This window comes from Spea bombifrons, chromosome 4 (assembly GCF_027358695.1).
Source record: "Spea bombifrons isolate aSpeBom1 chromosome 4, aSpeBom1.2.pri, whole genome shotgun sequence".
Taxonomy (NCBI): domain Eukaryota; kingdom Metazoa; phylum Chordata; class Amphibia; order Anura; family Pelobatidae; genus Spea; species Spea bombifrons.
This window is the reverse complement of record NC_071090.1, coordinates 66,075,848-66,094,775: the sequence shown is the minus strand read 5'-3', so window position 1 is coordinate 66,094,775 and position 18,928 is coordinate 66,075,848. Positions and strand designations below refer to the sequence as shown.

At 35.9% G+C, this 18,928-nt stretch overlaps 1 protein-coding gene across 17 annotated transcripts in view; it reads left to right on the top strand.

Moving 5' to 3' along the window:
* The window catches only part of CELF2 (CUGBP Elav-like family member 2), a 231,510-nt gene that overhangs the window by 134,417 nt on the left and 78,165 nt on the right, over positions 1 to 18,928 (top strand). For all 17 annotated transcript variants that reach the window (XM_053465230.1, XM_053465229.1, XM_053465223.1 and 14 more), the window contains exon 3: positions 17,407 to 17,489. In XM_053465230.1, coding sequence (XP_053321205.1) covers positions 17,407 to 17,489 — 83 coding nt within the window. The remainder of the gene's footprint in view (positions 1 to 17,406; positions 17,490 to 18,928) is intronic.

Genomic DNA, 18,928 nt, shown 5'->3' with positions numbered 1-18,928 from the left:
CTTGGCCTTACATTACAGTCATATGCCTTCCATGTTTATTTTTGTATTACCGTCTATCAAGTTTATAAGCTTACCACCCAGTAAAGTAAAGCTTCATAAACAATGAACATAGCACATTTACTAATCAGGTATCCTCTATAAACATTTCATTAAACATGATATGAAATTCTGCTCTATATCAGAATTTTGTGCCAACTCAATCCTTACACATTTCATAGACCTAATTTTGGAACCATCCTCACATGTAAAATAACCAATTTTAGTGAAATTACACTGCGAACCAAATTGGCTCGCTTAGCTTATCGTGACTAAAGGCTTGTCTTGTGACAGCTATCGCTACAGGAAGTATGAGAACAAGTGACACACGTATTAATAGTACTTGAATAGCAAATCATGTGCATTGAACAAGAGATAATGTTTTTCCTTGCTGTAAAACTAGATCACATTATGATTGTGGCACTTAAAAAAGGAATACAATCAAAATGAAGAGAGGCCACAGCATGCAAATAATTACCATCTGTATAAATCACAATTATTATTTTGGTTATACAACACCAACACACTTTACAGTGCTATACCATTGGGTGATACAGCATTATCATATATATTATTATATATATTTATTTTATAATATATTTATTATATATTATTATATTATAATGGGTATGAATAGCCATATGTCATGGACTAGTTGAAGGTAGATCATATCACTTAAATGATGAAGCTTGGGTCTACAGCTTAGTCAACAGTTATCTACCTATATTATAATGGGTATGAATAGCCATGTGTCATGGACTGGCTAAAAGTAGATCATGACACTTAAATGATGAAGCTTGAATCTGCAGATTATAAAGATTTCTGAAGTGTGATGGGATGAATGGTTTGCGAATGAGCAGTATGATCAGAGCTGTAGGAAGGGTGAGGTGAGTGAGGCGCAGCTGTGAGGGGTGACAGAAGCTCGTGAAGCCGAAGCAGTCAAGAGCCGCATTTAGGGCTGGCCCAAAATACAGAAAGCGTGAGGCCTGTTCAGAGCTTTGTTTTACTGCTCCCTCGCAATGTGTGCCAGCTATTGATGCTGAGCACTGGGATATGATGTCACGATGCCGCAATGGAGCACTGAGGTCTGGATGAACAAAGATTGCAAGGTAAAAGATGGGGAAAGGTAGATCCCTGTAGACAGATCCCTGTCTCCTGCTTAAGCTTAGTATTTTCTCTTATCTCCGAGGGATGGATTACCATGAAAAACACTTTAATTTTTCAATTTAAAGTTTATATACAATCTAAAATGAATACAAATTATTACTCAGAGCATGTTCATTTTTGTGTACATTTGTAATTTTTGATACCTTATTTACCTAAGTTTTTTTTGCATGCAGGTTGTGATGATTGTTTGTCACAAGTAAGTTACTCATGTTAAGTTACATATGCTTATGCATCTTATGTAACTGAAGTAAGATGGTCTAATATCATTAATCTCCTTGTTATTTTTTTTATTTTCCTTAAAATAACCTCCATAAAGTGTGGGGGCACATTTTAAGAGCTGGAGTAAGGTTTAAACTATGCATTGGGAGAAGAACTTGGGGTAGGTGAGGCACAGATAGGCAGATATGGATATGGTAGGTGAGGCACAGATATGGAAAGAACCCAACCAGCTAGTTGATATGCTTCTTTGAGAAATATTTGGTGATTTCTTATTAATTTTGTCCGCGTTCGAAGCCTTGAGATTTAGTTTTCCCCCACTGAGGAATACTGTGGTATATGTCCAGAATTTGAAACTCCGGAATGAGGTTAATCTTAACAATGTCATTGCTTATGCAGATAAGCCAGTGTTTTCCAGTGGCAACACATTAGCAGTAAACTTGCCATTTATTATGCATGCAGCACTGGAGTTCAAGAAGCAGCTAAAAGCTACGATTGTCTTACAGTATATGACAAAATTACATTAAAATTCTTCAGATACATTTACAGCCATTAGATGTTTCAAATTGCTTAATGCAAGTGGCTTACTTCTGAGAGAAAGAGAAGCAGACTCTGGCAATTTTGTCCTTGATATCTTTTCTATCTGTGCCGCACTTTAGCTGGAATTTACATAATAATGATGGAAAGTGTTGCAGCACACGTACCAGCGTTAGTTACTTTCCCAAAAGGCGAGGAAATGCAGCAGACTTAAGCAATCCCAGTCAAAAAAAGAGCTCATTTTTACGGCAGCGGGCATTTATACTGAGCATTTGTATTCACTAGAGAGAGGGGATGACAGAGCGAGGCTCTTCAGCCAGAACTCCCCAATGGAGTTGTCGGCTGACAGCAAACTTGGACTTGCGGCCAATTAACAGGAATGCAGTCATAACACTCAGGATTCATAGGCAAAAATTGTGCACTGTGGGATGATTCCTCCGTTTTAGCTACTCAACAGACCTAGGCCTGAGATTTACTATTCTCTTGATGCAAAATTTATAGGATGACGCGATGACACTAATAGCACGAAAGCCTATTATTTTAGCGTTACAAGCACAATGCAGTCGCACGATAAACACAGGCATCAGATAGACCATTTCTTATGCGCATGGATCTATCACCAGAGCAGCCATCGTTTTCAGTAATGGCCTGGCTGGTGGCCAGATAAAAACACTTTTCTTTGTACATTAAGGTTGTAAGTCACTAATAAAGGAACTACTGTTTCATTCATCTGAGTAAGTGTATGTATTTAAGTCAGGGAAATAGAAGCAGTTGTTCTGCCTTTCCTTCACAACAACCAATTGACGAAAAAAGGTCTTGGTTGGTCACATATTATATTTCATCAGGTTGCAAAACAAACTGCATTGGTTTTGATATAATATGTCTGAACAATGTTGTATAGAGAAAATAACTTGATCAGCCAAGGCTAATATGTATTATTTATTTATAAAACACATGCCCAGTCCATCGCATTATTACAAGGAGGGCAAAATACAAATGTAACATTGACGTAAACAAGTATACTGGTAAATAAGGTGTACAAGTATTTGCTGCCACCACCAAGTTATACATGGGTCATTCAACATAACCAAGAAGGTTGCCTGTAGCATACTCTTATTAATACAAAAGGGTTCTGGACAGGTTTCCTTAGAATTCTGTTCTGAGATGTTTAGATAACCAGCTGGATATGCAAGATGCTTTTTTAACCCACACTATAAGATGAAGAGGTTAACTCATGCATCTGCATTACATATAAAAACACCCCTTTCTGATCATACCATTTTTTCATATTCCCAAATATCAGAAAAATGTGTTTCAAATTGCATCAGCACAGGATCAAAGGATCAGGATTTGTAAGGAGATATTAAAGGCATCAGGAAAAAAAAGATCAGTTTTTGGCCTATAAGACAGTAATGAAAACTGTCACACCATCAATTCAACCAGTGAAGATTTATAGCTTAAGACTGGTTTCTTGTGAATCTGAAGGCACCACCCTGCTGTAACAATCAGCACCAGGTAAATGGATAGCTCCTCACTTGTCCATAGCTCACAGAGAATGGAATGATTCAATACAATGTGTTTCTTATAGTTTAACATGTTCATGACTTGCCTACGAAGGTTACTTATAGGGGTCTTGTTAAACATTTTCTCTCACAAGCTTAGCCCTCAAATCTATTTACTATATGGTGCACTTCGAAACAATCAAATGACAAGATATGACACCATGTAGAGAAATGTACTACTGGAGTATCATTGTCACAATATTTTTTTTTCAATCAATGCCACTATAAGCAATATGATTCATGAGTGTTCATAACCTACTTTGGGATATGTCTTCTAAAATATTAAGTGTTATACAATTTTTTTGTGGGCTCATCAACTTTTATAATAATTGTAATAAAATTGTTAATTTACACAGTCCATGTATTTGAACTTTACAAAATTAAAAGCATGACTAATACAATATATTTCACCCTCTTTATTGCTGAAATAACTCACTTTGCAATATGTCTGGAAGGCAGGTCTTATCATTCTGTGAGAAAGAGATTAGAAGCAGAAGGCACTAATGAGGTGTGTGCTTTTGGGATTCCCAACATGTATAATATAATAAGTACATTCTAGGATGGGAAAAAAAAACTATATTGAAATATTGATATACACATGTGTGTGTGTGATATGTACAGTATCTCACAAAAGTGACTACACCCCTCACACTTTTGTAAATATTTTATTATATCTTTTCATGTGACAACATGGTACAATGTAAAGTAGTGAGTGTATAGCCTGTATAACAGTGTAAATTTGCTGTCCCCTCAAAATAACTCAACACACAGCCATTAATGTCTAAACCTTGGCAACAAAAGTGAGTACACCCCTAAGTGGAATTGCCCAAATTGGGCCGAAAGTGTCAATATTTTGTGTGGCCACCATTATATTCCAGCACTGGAGTTCACCAGAGCTTCACAGGTTGCCATTGGAGTCCTCTTCCACTCCTCCATGACGACATCACAGAGCTGGTGGATGTTAGAGGCCTTGCTCTCCCCCACCTTCCGGTTGAGGATGCCCCACAGATGGTCAATAGGCTTTAGATTTGGAGACATGCTTGGCCAGTCCATCACCTTTACCCTCAGCTTCTTTAGCAAGGCAGTGGTCGTCTTGGAGGTATGTTTTGAGTTGTTATCATGTTGGAATACTGCCCTGCGGCCCAGTCTCCAAAGGGAGGGGATCATGCTCTGCTTCAGTATGTCACAGTACATGTTGGCATTCATGGTTCCCTCAATGAACTGTAGCTCCCCGGGGCCGGCAGCACTCATGCAAGCCCAGACCATGACACTCCCACCACCATGCTTGACTGTAGGCAAGACACACTTGTCTTTGTACTCCTCACCTGGTTGCCGCCACACACGCTTGACACCATCTGAACCAAATACTTTATCTTGGTCTCATCGGACCACAGGACATGGTTCCAGTAATCCATGTCCTTAGTCTGCTTGTGGGCTTTCTTGTGCATCATCTTTAGAAGAGGCTTCCTTCTGGGATGACAGCCATGCAGACCAATTTTATGTAGTGTGCAGCGTATGGTCTGACCCCCCACCCCTTCAACCTCTGCAGCAATGCTGACAGCACTCATATGTCTGTTTTCCAAAGACAACCTCTGGATCGACCATGGCGAGGCCTGTTCTGAGTGGAACCTGTCCTGTGAAACTGCTGTATGGTCTTGCCCGCCGTTCTGCAGCTCAGTTTCAGGGTCTTGGCAATCTTCTTAAAGCCTAGGCCATCTTTATGTAGAGTAACAACTTCCAGTGACCAGTATGAGAGAGTGTGAGAGCGATAACACCAAATTTAACATACCTGCTCCCCATTCACACCTGAGACCTTGTAACACTAACGAGTCACATGACACTGGGGAGGGGAAATGGCTAATGTTTAGACATTAATGGCTGTGTGTTGAGGGAACAGGTTGTACACTCACTACTTTACATTGTAGCAGAGTGTCAATATTTACTTATGTGAGATACTATATATATATATATATATATATATATATATATATATATATACCGTATTTCCCCATGTATAAGACGCACCTTTTTTAGAAAAATTTGGGGTCTAAAAATTGCTCGAGCAAGGCAGAGGGGAAACAGCGGCCCCCACAGAAGTCTGCAAGCAGCAGCAGAAGATCTGCAGTTCAGGTAAGGTGGGGGAGGGGGCACAGGCAGGTTGAAAGTGATGTGCATGTACTGGCTGCCTGAGCATGATAGGAGTGTGATTGCTAACAATTGCTAGCAGCTAACATCAATCACACTCATATCATGCCCAGGCAGCCAGTACAATAACTTTATGTAATATTTTTTTCTTTTTTAAATTTCGCCCCCAAAAAATAGGGGTGCGTCTTATACAAGGGAGCGTCTTATACTTGGTATATAAAATGCATGTAAATGCAAATCTGTGTGTATGTTATACATATAATGTTTAATGTACTAAAGGGTATATATATAAAATCTTAAATTGAGTGTGTAATGATAATGCCTCTGAGATAGGAATCAGGATGCAGCTTTCATTAACAAACTATGCAAAGTTATTATTGGAGAGACAACATACTGCTGATTGCAGAACATTAAAATTAAATCTGCATTTTTTCTGGAAGTGCTGCGTTAATTGGAGCTTAGTGGAAAGTATCACATTGTCATCTGGACCAAGATCACTAGATGTAAATTTAATGTTGAGTTATAATTACTGAATTACAAGTTATCTTATTGCAATGAATTGTCAATATAATGTGTTCAGTTGTCACATCACATTTAAATTTTGTTTTATGTTATCATTTTGTTATGGAATTTCTAGATTTTAAAAGCAACTAACTTAAACTGCACAGCAACTTTTGTGACATATTGTCTTGTTGCCAATTATGCTACATCAAGTGTATCTACAAATCTAGGAAGACAGTGTATCTTAACATGGGCAGCAAGAGTCCTAGATAGATAGGTAGATATAAGCATATTAGTGGATTCATTAGTAATATCGTAATTTAGCAATATATATTAAAGGCTCAATGCCTTATAAAATATAAATATGAAAATATGATTCCTCTCATTCGGGTGAAAACAAAAATATACGGTACTCTTTGAATTCTATAGAAGAAAAATTATGTAAATACAACCTCAAATGAACTACATATTACATCATGTCATGATCAACATAAATAAAGCCAAAATGGAGAAGCCATGTGGAAAAACTATGCAAACCTTATAATTCAATAGCTTGTGTACCTTTAGCAGCAATTACTTAAAGTAATAATTTTCTGTATGACTGTATCAGTCTCTTGCATCCTTGCGAAATCTTGGCCCACTCGTCTTTGAAAATTTTGCTTCAGACAGAGGGCCTCACATTTGACTCTAGAATACTTTGATATACCGAGGAGTTTATTGCTGACTCAAAATGCAAGGTTCCCTGGCTCTGTGGCTACAAAACAAGCCCAAATCATCAACCCTCCACCACTGTGCTTGACTTATGGTATGAGGTTTTTGTGCTGATATGCTGTGTTTGTTTTTTTGCCAAATGTGGCACTGTGCATTATGGCCAAACATGTTCACTTTGGTCTTGTTCCGGAAGTCTTGTGGTTTGTTCAGATGCAACTTTGCAAACCTACACTGTGCTGCCATGTTTTTCTTGGAGAGAAGATGCTTTCTCCTGCAAACCCTTCCAAACAAACCATACTTGTTCAGTCTTTTTCTAATTGTACTGTCATGAGCTAACATGCTAACTAAGGCCTGTAGAGTCTGAGATGTAAGTCTTGGGTTTTTTTGCAATTTCTCTGACCATCTGTGAAGACGGGCATCTGTCTTGAATGTTTTCCACTTTTGAATAGTCTTTCTCACTGTAGAAAAATGGATTTTCAGGTGTTTGGAAATACCCTTATAGCCCTCCCAGATTGATGGCCAGCAACAATTGCTCTCTAAGGCCATTGTCTTTCCTCCTTTACATTGTGTTAACATCCCTCAATGTTCCAGACCAGCAAACTGCTAAAACTTCAGCTTTTATAGAGGTGGTCACACTTGCTGATGATCAATTAATCAAGGCCATTAATCAACATACTTAGCATGTTACTTCCTATGAAAGCAGTAAGGGCACACTAAGCTTTTCACACATGGCTTCTCCATTTTGGCTTATTTTTTTGAGGAATACATGACACCGTGTCATGTGTTGTTGTTCATCTAAGGTTGTATTTACATAATTTTTAGACCAGCTAAGAAACAAACAATTGTTATTATGTCCTGATATGTAAAACCATAGATTTCAAAGAGGGTGTACTTCCTTTTTCACACGACTGTATCTTATGTGTTCTGCATTTCTTATTTGTGTATTCGCTTATTTGTTATTTTTCACTGGAGAATATGATCATAGAAGCTCCCCTAATTTACATTTAAAGAACATTTTGGCAATACTGTAGTGGGCTTGTAAGAACAAATTAAACTCATTATGATTAATATTTTACACATGGCTGCTATGAAAACCCAAAGTCTGTGTCATCTTTTCATAATATGGAGCTCACCTCTAATAGTTTAATAGGAAAATATACAGCAAGAAGGGACATTCATCATCCACCTAAGGACATCAAGCTGAAATAGGAGGTGCCACATATAGAGGATTTTAGTAAGCTCATCTAGGAGGGTCAACACCAAATTCTGGGATGGCATTGTAAGCGCACACACTGTGGTTGATTATAACGAAAGCAGAGGGTAATTTCATACATTTCATTTATAAATGATTCCACTATATCATCAAACAACCAATCATTTGTATGAATTTTTTAACAAGTTTAGTAGAATGTAACTAACCAGACATTCCATGCTCCCGTTGTCTTGTGGGAGAAAATAAAAATACATTAATTCTGGTTTTATTCTGATTTATAAATAATGAGCATATTGGGAACCCGTATCATATATATCTGAGCATACCAAACAGCTCATACACTGTGCCATTCACATTTAGGTCATTTTTTTCAAGCTGAATATGGTTAATGCTACTAAAGGTTTCTTTTTGATCTTCTAAATGGGAGGAAGCACCTGGTATAACTGGCCTCTTGCTAGCCTCTCTTGAACTGCAGTGGATTGACAAGATGACAATATCCCAATTGAGATTTCAGGCCCGTGTGAAGTAGACACCTGATCTGACTGCAAATGCATTTACAAAGGAGTGTTTCATTCACAGAAAGAAGAAACAACTCCATAGGACTTTTCTCATTTAGCCTTCTGGGACTGCAGTTTCTTGATCTATGTCAGCTCTTAAATCCTATTCCAGTGTAACCCGTTGATATCCAGGGAGCCATGAGACATTGTTTGTTTTGTTTTTTAATTTGGAAGCCCCTACTTTTTGCAGAGGGGTTAACTGAGTTTTCCGTATGCAACACAAACATATCTTAACACTGAATCTGTCATCTAGGATTCTATTACTTGCTAAGAGAATACAGAACCCTGTCATCAGATAATCATAACGTCTGTTTTGAAGTGCTTATTTTATTAGCTCGGAAAGTGAAGCAGATTCCAGACTTTTAAGCCACGGCAGGGTTTGAAAGGCATACTGATGTATACGCTAGTGTTTTCTTACATCCTGTGACAGGGTTCAGACCTTGGCACAAGATGATAATGCTTTCAACTATAGGACATTTTTAAATTGATGTTTCTTGTTTAAATTGAAGAATGAAAGTACCAGCCATTTGAAGTAATGACAAAAACGTAAAAAAACATACGAATGATGTCACTGGTACCTGTGATTTTTTTTGTGTGGCTGATATATATTAATATTTTACACACATGCAGAATTGTATTGAAGATAATGTAATATTTTTATTTATTACAAATTTGTATTTATATTGTAAAGTGTTTCACTTTTACTTGAGTTCAAATGAAACATAACTAAAATCTATCAACTTCTTCACAAAAAAAATAGTTCCAGTATAGAGTTCAAACAAATGATGTTCAGTGGACCATGACATCAAAGCTTCTGTGACAAAGTGCAAAATATTTTATGACTTTCACATGTAAGAACTCGGTAGAGGAAGACATATCATACCAACATTCCACTACAGTGACAGCAGTTATTATTTTTTGAGGAATAATTTCAAAAGAAGAAAATCAAGGGCTTTCTTACATCAGGAAAAATGGGCAGACTAGATAGGCCTCATGGTTCTTATCCGCTGTCAAATTTTGTTTCTGCGTTTCTATTTTATTAGAGTAGTATAAGGGTAAGATGTTAAAAGCACCGAATATTAGATCACTAGGAAGCAGAAGATTTACCGTATACAACTCTTTTGTAATTCCAAGCTAATGAATCATCTCTGGTGTATCCATCTATGAGCAGAACGCTTGTACACAAAATTAGTTTTGTGAGAGACAGAGTATTTAAATAATTTTGTATTAGGAAAACATTCCCTGCATCGTCTGTTGAGGCTTCATCTGTAAGCAGGTTATCTCTGAGAAACCGATAATCTGGAGCAATTCACAATGTTCTCCAGAGGTGTTTGGTAAAGATTTCCCTGAGAAGTGCAGCAGATGTGATTTGAAAAGATTTGCTCTGATCCAGATGGGTTTCTTTGCTATGAATGCATTCTACAATTTAAATGAAAATATTTGTAGTTGTGACTCTATGCCACTTCCCATAATATTTTAATTTTATTCTCTCTCTCTCTTGTACATATTCTAGGTGCTATTTTAAGATACATTGCAATAACTGTGAACCATATCATGCCTCAATCATAGTATTAAAACACGGCTAAGGAGAAAAACTTATCCAAGGGACCTACCCAACAAAACAACATATGTACATAGAAAGCCAAAAGCAGATTCATTACATACCTAGTTACTAAGCAGAAGCTTTTTGTAAAACATGGAAGAAGCAAAGATTTTCCTGGAATATAAAAAGTATGTGATTATAAGATTCAACATACTTTTAAATGTAGAGTGTATATATATATATATATATATATATATATATATATATATATATATATATATATATATATATACAGAATTATTCATATTTTTTATATCATAGATAATAAACAATATCTCATGTTGATTAGACACATGTACAACACATAGTACACTCCACATTTACAGAATAAAATTCAGAGCAGTTATTTTAATACCCGTAAGATATGCACTTAATCACATGTCATATCATCTGGAAAATAATTAAATAAGTACATAAAAAGGGATTGTGTATCTGAGTGGATGAAGTGATCATATTATATTATTAGAACTGTGTAGATCATATTAGGTTCTCCTATTAACTTACAATGTTATGTTAATCGGATAATACAACTGTCTTATGAAAAGTCCACTGCACAGAGTATTCAAAATGATTAGCCATGTCACTGCTGAACATCTGTTTGCTGAGTTTTTTAATGGTTATACATTACGTTTATTGGTCTTTCCTGCTTACCATTCCCGCTGAGCGGTAAGACAATGTCCAGGCTACTGATCATTGATGAATTTGCAATGCATCTTCTGCCCTTCTACCAAAATTGTGTCTCTTTTACCTTGTAAAGCCACATATTGTTCCAGCTAACCTTAGTAGCAGAAATCTATATATTCTCCACAACAATATTTTATAGGGATCTGTTCAACCATTGTCAACTTCTGATCTCCACCTCAATTTCTGTTACCTCTTTATCCTAAGCACATTTTTGTTAAGATTTCTCAGCCTCAATCAAAGCGCCGACCTCACATATATGTCATATAGTCTATTATATGCTAGTAAAGACATTTTGTCTCTGGTTGAGATAGATACTTTGATGAATGAATGAAAACCGCTATCAATCCACCTCTATTCTCAAGGGGACACAATCCTGCCAGGGTTTGGGGATTTTATCTTGTTAAAATGTCATCAGATAATTAATATTTGGCATTTCCAGGAAATGTGCTGTATGTATATGATCCTGATGACCTGTTGTGTTTGCAGCACTCAACTCCTACAGTTGGACATTATTAATTTATAACATTTGACCCAACAGGCCTGTGCAACTCTTTATCTGTTTAAAGGCACCCCTTATTTGCTTCTCCATAAAAAGTGCCAAGTAAATCTCTGTGAATGGATGCATAAAATATTTTATGTTTAGGTTAACAGTGAGCTTACACTAGAGTCGTAATTCTTAATTTGGTGCATGACTGTTAACATTCTCTTTTCTTGGTATAGAAGTGAAGGATACTTTATTTGCCCAATAAAGTCAACGAATACTTATCTTTACAAAGACATTCTGAAAAAAAGGTTGTTGGTATATTAGAATTAGATGCACCTGGTTATAACACATATTATGCTTTGATGGGCAAAAAAAACTAGGGGAAAGATATAATCTACCAGCTGTTTCTTTATATTTTTATTGATAATTCCTTGGGTACCTTTTTTCTCCAAAAAGCAAATACAGTATAGAAAATAGAGTGATTTTTATTTTATAAACTCTACATGTCTATGGCCATCAAAGACTGGAATTTGGACAGCTACAATATAGACCAAATTCATTAAAAAAATTCAGAAATGTGAATGGGAACAAGGGAAAAATAATGACTTTAATATATTTTTATTAACACACCACCTGATGCTATAGTTCTTCTGCAATACCGCATTGTAATTATGTATGGCAACCACCAGTATTTGTTTCTGTATTTGTGGCCGGCTCAATTTTCTTTTGTTAGATTTGAACACAAGAGAGAAATGAAAGCTTACAAGTAAATTAAGATACATTAATGTAAAATTGTATTTTTTTAAGGCAATTTATTAATCAATTGTATTGTGTGCCAGTGGCGTAGCTGTTTGTAACTGCGGTTTTGGATTTGAAAACACAGTGGCCTTTCATATTTGCTTTTAGTTTAATCCACCTGGCTACTCTAAGCATAATAATAAAAATTCATTTAATAAAAGGGATTTGTTTGAGGTGACTTCACATTGTTCGATTATAATACTGGCACATGATGGCCCCCCCCCTCCCCCCCCCAGATAGAATGAAGCCTTGAGTATTGTTTCTGTTAGGTTTAATCAACATCATATAATAATACTGTTTATGGGAAGTGAGTTCAGATTATACAGTTCCTAAATTGATTGGGCAGGTTGAAGAAATGATTGTAATAATAATAATTTGCATTTATATTGTGTCATTTCATTTGCCTAAACTAGATCCGTTTTGGTATGCAGGAGGATTTGTTCACAAATATAATTATTCAGTTCTCACTTTCCCCCCCTTAACACTCGCTGAATTCTTGCAGCTGTAAAGTGATATGCAATGCATAGCATATGGAGGGTCACTGTTTCCAGGTTTCTCAAGTTTATTGGAATGATTGAATTCCTAATGTGTTAAACTAGAGTGAAAATGGGAATATAGATTTAACGGTCTAAATAGTTTGTTTCATTGTGCATAGGCTAATTTTGAATTTAAGTCATTTGTACAAAACACACACATATATGTCCATTGCTCTTTTAATAAACCTCACAGTGACGAACCTTTGCTTAAGCTCTAGTCTAGTCTACCCTATTTTAAATATGACATAAAAGGGATATTTAAAAAATATTTTAGTGAATTTGTAATGCTAGCCACATACGGTCAAATCCATCATTATGACCAGCTTTGAGAAATCTCTAGTGTACATTCTTGCTCTTGCCATCAAAGGTGGACATTGGTAAGGTTTGGTCTGGTTAATGTTACACTGTTCTACTCAGCTGAGTCTATTGAGCTTGATAAACCTTAAATTAGTTTAGAAATGCAATGTTTACATTAATAATTTTTTTACACTCATTTTTATGGCGGTAAACAGAGAATGGAGTGATGAAGGGGCAGAGAATTGAAATAGGGTCACATTGTGGGTGAAAATGGAAGTGGAATGTTTGATAAACATGCAAATGGTATACATTGATGTTTGGAAGTGAAAGGATTGATCTATATTGTGTGCAGAGCTAAATGGAAAAGAACAGGGTGGTTTGGCCAATACAAATAGGCGTGTGGATGATGGCAGAAGTACATAAGGCAGTTTATGAATGTGTAGAAAAAGGGGCAAGTGTAATAAGGCAGTGGTTGTCTATGTACAAAGGAATAGCTAGGGCAAAAATATACCCATCTCAAAAATGGGTGAAAAGCAGCACTTTTGTAGAAGCTCCTGTAGACAAAACTTTGATTCTGCTGGTGTATATGTCTATGCAGGGCCGGACTGGGGATGACAAGGCAGCCCTGGCATTTTAAGATGTAATGATCTAAGTGTGGCCCACAGCTAGATATGACAGACCACGGGTTATGTTTTTATGCTCATGTAGCGTGCAGTCAACCATATCTAGCAGGCAGCTCACTCCAGCACCTGATATCCGGCTGGAGCAGCAGATGGGGTGAGTATAGGGTGCTGTCGACCAGGGGACCACCAGGCATCTTTCCTGGCGTCCCAGATGGCTAGTCCAGGCAAGGCTCTGTGGAAAAATGAATGCCATATGTAGCTCGTTATAGCAATAAGCAGCATTAACATGGTAGCTAAAGATGCTAAAAGTGTGAATGAGTAGATGACTAAGTGAGCGGAGGCATGAAATGTGAGTCTATGAATTCAGAAAGCTGTTTTTTTTTATTACTGAGTGACATAGATATATGAGTACTGGGATTACCCTTTCTACCTGCAGATTAGCTGTCAATCATACACACCACCTCAAGTACATTGTAACTACTCACTAATGAGAAATATAAACTAAACAGAATCCCTAATGAGCAAATAAAATAAATTAAAGCATTTCTGTGAAAAGAGACCTGTACGATTTCCTTCAAAAAGACTTGCCATGATAAATTGCACATAGTTCTAAAATGCATATATTTCTTTTTTAAATAGATACTAAATGTGAATGAGTTATTATAGCCTGTTACATGGTTGATTGGTTTCATTTCATGGCATTTCCCATATGTGTTCCATAATGTGTCTGTTCTTTTAATTATTTGGCTTATCCCTCACATACGCTAATCGCTGCCTTGAGAAGGACCCCCTGATGTATTTTTTTTTTATTTTAAACCATTCAGTCTCCGTATAGAAACCAATCCTAATGCAATAAACGGCTTTTTTGCGGATTGAAATTAACATACTGCATTTATCATCACATAGAAAGATTTTAATCAGCTTATCCGGTGATCTGTAACTGACCCCATGATACCTAAATGAGTGAAATAAATTTGATTTTAATTTTTTTCATATACTCCATTTTTAGTATATTAAACTATAAAATTGAGTTGATCTGTGTTAATACAAACGGGACCTTCAATATCTCTACTGCAATTACTCGTAATTATGCAGAAGTGGGGAAATCTTCATTGTAGAAGGGGGTCTCTGACCTGTTTAACTTTTTTGACGTGGAGGGAAATTGTAATATTAGAAGCAAATTACTACATAATGGCAATAGTTTAATGTTCTTTCTTTATCCAATAAACATTCCTGCAGACACCAAATACAATGAATACATTACATCAATTACAGGAAAATGACCAACAATTGTAATAGGTTAAATGTCTTTAAAGTGGTAGTATAGCTGACACGTTTTTGTAGTGGGTGTAAGAAACATTAACTATTTTTAGGACATCTATAATATGCAGAAACCACTAAAAGTGGCAAAAGACACAATTTATGTATACATCTATAATATGTATATAAATTCCAGGACATCTATATAATCCCTTTTCTTAAAGGGTCTGAATGATCAGTTTGACAGTCACAGACAAGTCATCCAGTTTCTTGAAATGGACTCTACACTTGACAATTATCTTAAACATCATAAATGTCTTTATAAGCCTAGAAGGTTTTTTTGATAGAAATCATTATCATTCTTTATATATTTAGAATTTGCCAATGTATGGTGCATGTATACTGTAACAAATAAAACATTATAGAGTTGTGTCTTGTAGTAATAAAACTAGTAATATATCCTATTGTTTATAACATGTTTAAGCATAACATATATATATATATATATATATATATATATATATATATATATATAATTTACAGTGTATGTGTATTTATAAGAATCTTTATGGTACAGTTTATATATTTTGCAATATATTTACTAAACTAGAGGCATAAAAACCATATAATGCAATAACAAATTCATAGGGTTAAATATACCCTAACTGTATCACACTATGATCTTGATTCTCTTTTTCTGTTTTAAGATATTATGTCTTAAGAAGTCATTTATGTACAAGATGCAAATACAAGTTCTGTAACATTATTTGTACAATTGATAGATTTACACTGAGCGCACTTATCACTTTTGTTTTATATTATTTTATGTGCCATTGACACTGTATGTGGAAGGGAAACCACGTGATTAGAGTGCTGCTGTTGTAAAGGGAAGTCGCAGGAATAGTCACTTTTGTGTGTGTGTGTGTGACACTAAAACATATTTGAGTATCTGTTGTATGCCCACCTTCGTCATTCCCTAAAAGGACATTGTTTGCAAAATAAAGTTATATATAATATTTTACTTCTGTGATGCCACATAACTTCTGAAACAACTTCATTTTTTGCATTACATCAGGGGGGTGACATCATTTGTTGTTTTAGGCAAACATGATGTTAACAATATAGGCATGTCACATTTAAACAGCCCGTCAAATTAAATAAATTACCACTGAGAAGATGGGGTGTTATTCCCAAATTTAATTTGAACAAAAATAAATGTATATACTTAATCCATTTAGTACCAGAATCACCAGCCACAAGCCCACATGGCATTACTAATTGAGTAAAGAGGAAAATAAAACACATTATGCTGTATGCAAAACACATGTACATTTGCTATATTTAGTTTGATTTTATGTGAAACAATAAGCATTGCATTTAGACTGAGGACTGACTGGAGATTTAGCTCACATGAGCCACCTTCAGGAAGTGAAACAGCTAATTTTGTATGTATCGTACAGCCTAAGAAAGGAAAACAATGGTGTTTTAAGTGTATTCATAGCATAGAGACCTTGTGAGTATCGGCTGCCCGGGCAGCTCAAATACACAGTAGAGATGTACATTGCTGATCCTCGAAAATATGCATTATATTATTGCTACACTCACCTGTATAATATTAATATAGCAGTAATTATTATCGTGGGTCCTTGTAGATTGTAGGGATTCTGGTGCAACATTGGAAGAGCAATCTTATTACAGCAACCTCTGAAATGCCCCAGCCATTCAGATCAGCTCAATGGTTGCCACTTTTCAAGTGGTAACTTTTTATATATACATAGCTATCTAGCTAACGCACCCTGAGATCCAAAACTGAACAAAACACTCCACCGCTGAACCCAAATGATCAATACATTTCTTCTTGTATTCTCAACTCAGGTAAAAAAAATAATGTAGAACAGACTTGTCATGGCATACGATATGTCTAGTGTCATCATCAAGCACACTTGACGCATTTATTCTGGATGTACGTCCGATAATTGACCTACAATTAAAGTATGCCACAAGCTTGTTATGTTGTTGGTAGAGGTTAACACATTATATCCTCATATTTTGACCAACTCATCCAAGCAGTCCTCTCCTCCTTTTTCACTTCCCCTCAACCAACTAAATCGTGCCAGTTTGTTATTGTTTGTGATTTTAAATCTATCCTACCGACTATGATTGTAAAGCGCTACAGGATCTGCTGGCAAATATAAGCAGATGTAATGTAATTGTGCCCTCTTTACTCTATTTTTCAAAACAAAGGGCAGCAGATGCATCCGTTCCCAATCGAGTGACCAATTTCACATTCTATCCGATTTCATATTTCAGTTCAATTCTTTTCAAACGTAAAGGGTTAATAGAAGGTCTTTAATGCTATTTCAAATGTTATGTTCATAACCACTATGTCCAGTGCACCATTTGTCTTCATTACAGAGCCTATTTCTGGAACATGTTTTATCGCTTGTACCTAAACCTTCTCTCCGTCCCTTTGCAGGTTGCTGTTTCGTAACATTTTATACAAGAAAAGCTGCACTGGAAGCACAGAACGCATTGCACAATATCAAAACTTTACCTGGGGTGAGTGCATTATTTTTATCCTTGACACTATGTTGCAATGAAATGTCACTTATTTGTTCTGTTTATTGCTAGGGTATAGCTATCTTTTATGAAAGACAATGGGTATGAGGGGATAGAGCTGGAAGTCACAGAAATGGATGCATGGTGTGGAGCTAATCCCTTAATAACAAGATGGTTTTGACAACAATGAACTGAATGTTCCCTTAGGCTTTACCTGCAAATCTCTCTGACTTTAGTACTTTAAAGGTAAAAGACTATGTACCAATTCGATATATTTTTCAAGGCTTGCCCACTTGAAAATCCCATGGAAACTGGGAAAAAATGCCTACACAGCATTTTATACTTAGTAGTGTCCGGGTCAGCTCTAGGGTATATAGGGGTATTATATACCTAAGCAACATATTTTTAACATAAACTGTTAATTTAAGGGGACACTCCAGTGGTCCACAGAGCCCCCCGAGCACACAATGAGTAACATTTAAGTACTTTCATATGCATTGATTTAACCTACAAGAAAAATAAAAATAATACTCTCCTCGCCCCCCTCCATCGTATGACATTCTGTGGCACTGATTGACATCTTGAAGCAGTTCAGCAAAACACATGTTCTACACATGGGAGACTGGCCACCAACTTCCGGAGTCAGTGAATATAATTGATCTACTACTGCTTGTGCAATATCAATTTTATGAGTATAATAAAAATAAGTGTCACTTGGTTATTACAGTAGCTGTGACACTGCCACATGTTTGTTTGATTCAGGTCTATTACTTGACCTTACTTGACCTTTATCTCCATATTCAGGTATATAGCAAAAATATCATAAACGGTAAGACAAAGATTGCCTCAAAACTGGGATAAAGTGCTATATAACAAGCATACTCACATTTAAATATATTTAAAAAATGAGCAATCCCTGCAGCAAGCACTTTATGGGCAGATTCCCTGTTAATTTCTATTATGACCAGTAGCTTATTTTATAAATAATTGTGGCAGTTTTTTAGAATGGATGCCGTGCAGAATGTCATTTAATTAGATAATTTAGCATGAGCAGCATTAATTGGGTTAGTAAGCCTTTGAGATATTAAAACCTGATGATTTTCCTCTGAGAATAATTATTATCTAGACAACCAAAATGCACAGACAGGGGTTTTTATAAGCCTGCAGCACTGGAATTTGGTCTTCTGTGCAGTACAAGCTTACTTTGTGGACTTAAATCTACTGTATCATGTGTTTTATAGTCAGTTTTTATTTAGAATTTTTAATAAGATGGAATTATTGCAATGGCTTCTACAGAAAAATAGTAGTTTAGTTTAATAATAGTAGTTCTTAATATTATATAATGTGAGTATTGTGAGTGATGAATTCAAAATCAGCACTGGGATCTATATATATATAAAAAAAAGTAATTTTAATACACCGATTTCCACTGAACACTG